This window comes from Anarhichas minor, unplaced genomic scaffold (genome assembly GCF_050575085.1).
Source record: "Anarhichas minor isolate MPS153535 unplaced genomic scaffold, ASM5057508v1 ptg000041l, whole genome shotgun sequence".
In the NCBI taxonomy this organism is placed as follows: domain Eukaryota; kingdom Metazoa; phylum Chordata; class Actinopteri; order Perciformes; family Anarhichadidae; genus Anarhichas; species Anarhichas minor.
The window spans coordinates 5,713,480-5,719,479 of NW_027466487.1; the positions used below are offsets into that span (position 1 = coordinate 5,713,480).

The 6,000-nt window shown below is 40.2% G+C and overlaps 1 protein-coding gene across 2 annotated transcripts; it reads right to left on the reverse strand.

Annotated features, from left to right (window-relative positions):
- Positions 1-452: 452 nt before the first annotated feature.
- rap1gapl (RAP1 GTPase activating protein-like) lies at positions 453-5,714 on the reverse strand. Of its 2 annotated transcripts, XM_076109285.1 has the most exons (19): positions 5,605-5,713; positions 5,405-5,437; positions 5,193-5,283; positions 4,966-5,001; positions 4,834-4,881; positions 4,473-4,670; positions 4,295-4,392; positions 4,025-4,103; positions 3,445-3,498; positions 3,269-3,352; positions 3,065-3,165; positions 2,840-2,969; positions 2,583-2,744; positions 2,078-2,149; positions 1,462-1,548; positions 1,205-1,360; positions 1,043-1,126; positions 934-953; positions 455-855 (listed from the first exon to the last, which is right to left on the reverse strand). In XM_076109285.1, the coding sequence occupies exons 1-19, from the start codon at positions 5,673-5,675 to the stop codon at positions 771-773; spliced, it is 1,689 nt and encodes a 562-aa protein (XP_075965400.1). In that variant the 5' UTR covers positions 5,676-5,713; the 3' UTR covers positions 455-770. The 2 variants fall into 2 exon arrangements, with proteins under 2 accessions (XP_075965399.1, XP_075965400.1); XM_076109284.1 differs by having other exon boundaries at positions 453-855; positions 4,834-5,001; positions 5,605-5,714.
- Between the last annotated feature and the right edge of the window lie 286 nt (positions 5,715-6,000).

Below are 6,000 nucleotides of genomic sequence, written 5' to 3' on the forward strand. Positions count from 1 at the left end.
GAAGTATTTCCAAGACTTAAGTACAACTTTGAGGTACTTATTGTATTTTGTACGACGGTTCATTTTTCATTAATATGTATCTATGTATTTAGAATATTTAACTACATTTATGTTGACATCTTAGAGCTAAAATATTTACACAACAGCAATAATAATTCTCATTATGTCATGATTTATATTTTGCTGATGATACGTTTCTACTTTTACTGATATTTTAATGCAGACTGTTACTCAATGTATTTTTATACAATATTTTTGCATAACTGGTATATTCTTCCTCCTTCCTTCTGCTTCCTTTTCGGTTCAACATGTTTCTTTCTGAAATTGCCAACATCAACTGTATTTCTAATAATCATGTTTTACCAGTATTGTTAAAATAATCATCATCAAAACAACCATCATTCCTAATTTTAATAATTTTAACTTCATTTCCTCTGCTTTTCCCCAACTCTGTCTCCTCCCCACTTCATCTATTTACTTCCCTCATTTTTAAAGTAAAACAGTTTTATTGAAAATGAAAACACACAAAGTGTAAACTCAAAACATTTTTGCTTTTTTCTGTTAGTTTTATATCTTTAATATTTCACTGATATACAATATTAGGCCCGTCATTAATGCTATGACATGCAGTAAAATAATTATATTCTCAGAAATACTATTTACTTTTACACTCTATTTACATTCGAGCCATCCTGCAGGGTAATAAAGTCTGCAGCTAGCAATGTCTATATGTATATTAACATTTAAAATCTACAAGTTGATATTTCCTTTCATGTCTCTTCTTGAGGGCTTGCTTGATCTTTGAGTTCAACCAGCCCAAGACTGTCAGCAGACAGATGTCCTGGAGATTTGTCACTGAAAAACAAAAACAAAAACAATCATATTTATTTCTAGTTCAAATCATACAAAAGATCAAATTCTCAGAAGCCTTACCCCTCTCCGTCTTTATCTGTCTGTAAAGGAAGTTAGAAGGAACATTAGCTCAAACCTTTCAATAAGTATTTATTCAGTCAAGCACTTCAATCTCATTGAGCACTTTTACCTTAGGCTTCTGTGATGCACTGCCACCCATCTTCCTGGGTACCCCAAGAGTCTCGAAAGAGTGACTCCGCACTCTAATGGCTCTCTAATGACAGAGAGTTAGAGGGAAAATATTAAAGTCAAGTATAGGAGAGCACTTCTGAGACTTGAGCCAAACATCTACCTTAAAGTTTTCAATGAATCCTCCAGTCCCCTCAGACGCCCCCCGTGCACCCTCAGAAGATGGGAGAGCAGACAGTGATGGATCCCCCATCATGCACTGGGAACGGGTGGAGAGTTCAGCCTGCAGGCTCTCCAGAAGCAACGAACGAGTGCGGAGCTTCGTAAGGGAGGAGGGACAGTAGAGCACACATGGCAGAGAGAATTCAGAGCTTGGGTATTCACAAAGAACGAGCATGAATCAAAATAGTCTTCCTCTACCTCTAGTCTGCTGAATCGTTGAGCCTTATAGCAGGAAATCTCTGCATTGATGAGTTTGGTCAGAATGAATTCTCTCAGCAGGGAACACTGAAAGACAGGACAGAGGAAACCAAGACCTCATTTATACTGTGGACTGAGGCAGGGACAGGTGGAGTAATAAAAACGTATGTTAACAAGACAAGGGGCCTATACGCAGGCAAAAGATAAGGACCAAAAAATAAGACAAGACAAAAGCTAGACCGTGAGCCAATTCTATACTACACACTTGAATATGTAGTGTGGTGACACTAGAAAAGTGACAAAATAAAGTATAATCAAAGTAGTCAGCATACCTGCTAAATATTCTATTAATACACTATTCTCCCCATTTCAATAAGTTGTGGGTGTTGGTGAAACAGTTGTGGTGAAAATGATGGAAAACAAACAAAACAAAAAGTAATAAATCTCTGGAATAACATTTTGATGTCTATTTGTGAAGTTTGTATTAGTCACTGGTAGAAGGACAGCAAAGAAAAAGATGCAGAAATGTAAAAGTGTGGCTGTTGCTGTGACATATATTTCTTGAAATATTCAGAGAAATAAAAACAGCTTGTTGCTCTTTTGCATGGTCTCTTACATCGGTGAAGATGGGAGGATCCGGGAGGACCGGACCAAAGGGGGGGACATCCTCTCTGGCTGTGACGGACACCTGTGAGGAGGAGAAAAGAACATTAGACTGATAAACCATGTTGGCTCGAATTAGCTGATATTAGCTGGTAACAGATATATCAGCATTAGTGTGTTTCTACTGGTTAAAGTAACAAAAGATTACAGCACAGAAATGCTGAGGTCGTCTAAATACTGAGTCGCCATATTTTGTCCACCAGAGAGCAGCGACAAACGTAAGATATCCTTATAAAAAAAAAAAAAAAAGATTTATGCTAAACAAACAAATATCAGCAGACATGTTGGATTTTTTAAAAACTTTAAAATAGCAATATTGGTATCAGCCTAAAAACATCCAGCATTGGTCGGGCTCTACAAAATACAATATGCTTTTTAACAAAAGGGTCAATCGGGTCAACAAGATGCAACTACACTTGTATTGATAAGGGTGATAGATTCCACTGTTTTTCACTCACCTGGTACGCAGTTTTACCTGTGTCCTCTAGACCCTGAGTCCTCCGGACCACCAGGAAACAGTGCAGAAAGTGAGACTTGATAACATCAGATAGAAACGGGGTTTGGCCATCCTGGTAGACCAAAGCTACAATGTCATTGCCAATGTGTCTTTTTCTTTGTAACTGGAGGGGACAGGAGGGGACAAAAAACACTATATAGTTCCAAAAGTACCGTGAGAAACTGTCCCGTGAATCATCAGGGTGATACAGTGACTGACCTGCTGCGGGTCGCCCTCAGTGAAAGGCAGTTTAGTTGCGACATGGAACATGATTTCTCTGCCATGAAAGGAAGTGAAGACGGCTTCACTTCCTGTCTGACCATGACACACATCCAGTCCTCCTCTGAACCTGAGAACGCAGAGTGAGCAGAAAGAAATCATGTGATGTTACACATTGAATGTGCCATTATTCCAGCTAAACAACATCAACATAGTGCACTTTACCCGGTGAAGCCTTGCAGTTGGACCGTCTCTCCCAAAATAGAAATGAGCTCTTTAAACTCTTCACTTTCCTCAGTGTTGCTGAGTATGTCTTCCTCGGTGAACTAGAGAGAGAGATGGATGTTGTCTGAGTTGGAGTGGTCATGATATGGTGCCATATTTCAGTAATTTCTATGAATGCAAGACATTTTCTGCACAATTTCTTACCTGCCCATTCTTTTGGTACAAAATGCCAAACTTGAAATTAGGAGACACTCTGTGTTCATCAAATGTAGTTATGAGTTCTGGAGCCTGAGGGATGAAGGAGAGAGGGAGATGAGCTTTGAGAGGATTTAAAAGAAGCGGTAATATGTTTTTGGTTATTGGTCATTTTAGAGCATTACCTTGAGGTAGCTGACCACTTCAAACTTTGAGACAGTCACTCTATCACAGAGCATCTGGAGAGAATAAGAGTCATTTTATAGACTGAGTATAACTACATTTATCAAGCACTGTACTGAAGTACAATTCTGAGGGACTTTGCTTAAGTATTTATTTTTTATGCTGCTTTATACCTCCATTTCACTATGTGCCTTGGGAATATTGTACTTTTTAATCCTCTACAGTTATTCGACTGCTATGGTTATTAGTTACATTGCAGATTATCTTTTCACACACCAATTATACATACAAAACATATCACTTTATAGAATACGACAAATTGTCATAAATGAAATGAACCAACAGTGTATAAAGTAGTTAGAATTAGCTCCAACTCGACCAGCTACGACAGTAAAAATGCTTCATACATGTTAACGCATCAATAATAATATGTTTAGTAACTTAACATATCAGACAAAAACACTGAAAGGAACTATGACAACTTTTACTCGCAATAGTTTAAGTATTTTTGCTGCTAATAATTAAGTACTTAGTCATACTGGATATGAATATTCCCTCCTTCTAGAATAAGTAGTTTGATACCTTTGCTAATTCAACAGCAGATGGGATGTTGGGGAAAAGAGAGGCAGAGAAAACTCCGTGCAGAGAGCACTCCTTCATTCTGTGAGACAAGAAAAACGATTTTGTTTGTGATGCAAAATTGCTTGGAACTATAAAGAGACATTTAAATCAAGATTGCTGCAACACACAGTTTTAAAAGGAGGGAAACTTGAAGGAAAATAATGATGCTGTGGGAAATGCTTCTGGCTGTGTTGGCCAAACATTGTCTCATAGCTGACTTAAGATATCAACCTTAGCATCACCCGCAGCTTGCTCTCCTCTTCCTCCAAACACACAGAGAGAACCAGAGGCCCCAGCGATGGATCCACTGCTGTGAAGGAGTGATGGTACTAAAGGGAACATAAGATGATAAAATGTAAGTCCAGGAAAGATCACACATTCCTCGAGACTTTAGATGAAGTCTGCTTACTCGTGAGCGGAAGAACTCGTGGTAGATTTTGGCCTCCCCGTCTCTCTCCATGATGTCGTAGGTCTCTGGATCGAGGCCGTGGTGGGAGGAGGTGGGACTCACATCTGCAAGCCTCTCCAGAGGGGGGTCTATCCAGTAGCCCCCCAGCTTCGGAGGGAGGATGAGCGGCAGGTCTCCACCTATCGTCAGGAGCTGAGACTAAAATAGACACAGAGGAGCACCTGATGATGATGAGCGTCTGTCGTGTCTGTTGCTTGGGGAAACAAATGTCATGGCGTTCACAGAAAGGTCGGTTTCAACACACACACACACACACATGGGATTAAACCTGTATATAGAGTCAACTCTGAGGAAGACTAACCTTCAGAGGGAGAGGGAATTCACACCGCTGCTCATCGATCCTGCTGCCCTGATGGACAAGGGGAGTATTGATAAGATGATAAGAAACTTCTCTGAACACGCGCACTACACAATCAATCGTGCTGTAACTCACCTGCAGCTTTTCAATGATTTCAAATAGCTCTGTGTCCTGATACGAAACAACAGGCAACAGACGTCAGACACAAATGCAGACAGAGCGAAAGGGAAGGAGAAACGTGGGGGAGGAAGAGGAACATGTGCTGCGAATGGAAACTTCTCAGAAATGCAGAACATTTAAATACGTTATATTTAATTAAAATAAGACGGGAAGGTGCACGTTGGAAATGATAATGATATCACCCTCTGGTTGCTGCTAGCAGAGAAGAGCGGCTGTCTGTTACTGGGAGGAGAGTCCAGGATGTCCAGTATGCTGTTCTCTCCAGATTCAGGTCTGCAGCAACAGGTTTATTAATTAACAGCACAATTCATCACTTCTCATTCAGTTCTTATTTTACACAATAAAGCTTGAACTGGAAATAACTGCTGATGTTTGATGGTAAACAAAAACTCACCTCGTCTCATCCCCACATGTGAATCTGTCCACACTGTAAACAAGGAAGTGAGAACTACTCGGAGAAGAAAACGGATCATCTTACATAGACAAGATTACCTTTATCTAAAAAATAATGTAATGTATCATTCAGCACATGCAGCTACTCAATTGACTTGAAAATATCAGTCCTAATTAGAGACAAACATGGTCTTTACTCACCCTCCATATGCCCCAAAAGTGAAACTTCTCTTTCTGGAGAAAGACAAGTCATTCCTCTTTTCTCTCTCCATGGCTTTGGTGTCACTGTGAATGTTTGTACATGCCAGTTTGCTACCGAGTCAATCAGGACTGGCTAAGGTTGAATTAATTCACTCGATCATTCTGTCACTCCTCCTTCTCTCTGCCCCCTGCCTCTCACTCATTTAAGCTTCCCTTTCCTCCCTCTGTCCTGCTGTCAGCCAGACATTCAGCATTAACCCGCTCATGGTCACAGGTGTAGGAGCTGCCATGAGCCATAGAGCGGACACGGTCTGGCGGCTTTATGCCATCGATCCTCCCGCTTTAATAAACACTCATGGTGGTTTCTCAGCCTGACTGAACTTAAAGATAGACTTG

What these genes read in the sequence shown, in the direction of transcription:
- rap1gapl (XM_076109284.1), bottom strand. Translation starts at nt 5,675, where the DNA reads ATGGAGAGAGAAAAGAGGAATGACTTGTCTTTCTCCAGAAAGAGAAGT. An exon ending in AATTCCCTCTCCCTCTGAAG is followed by an intron (nt 4,671 to 4,833) that starts GTTAGTCTTCCT and finishes TGTCTATTTTAG; the next exon opens with TCTCAGCTCCTGACGATAGG. An exon ending in TGTACCAAAAGAATGGGCAG is followed by an intron (nt 3,166 to 3,268) that starts GTAAGAAATTGT and finishes CTCTCTCTCTAG; the next exon opens with TTCACCGAGGAAGACATACT.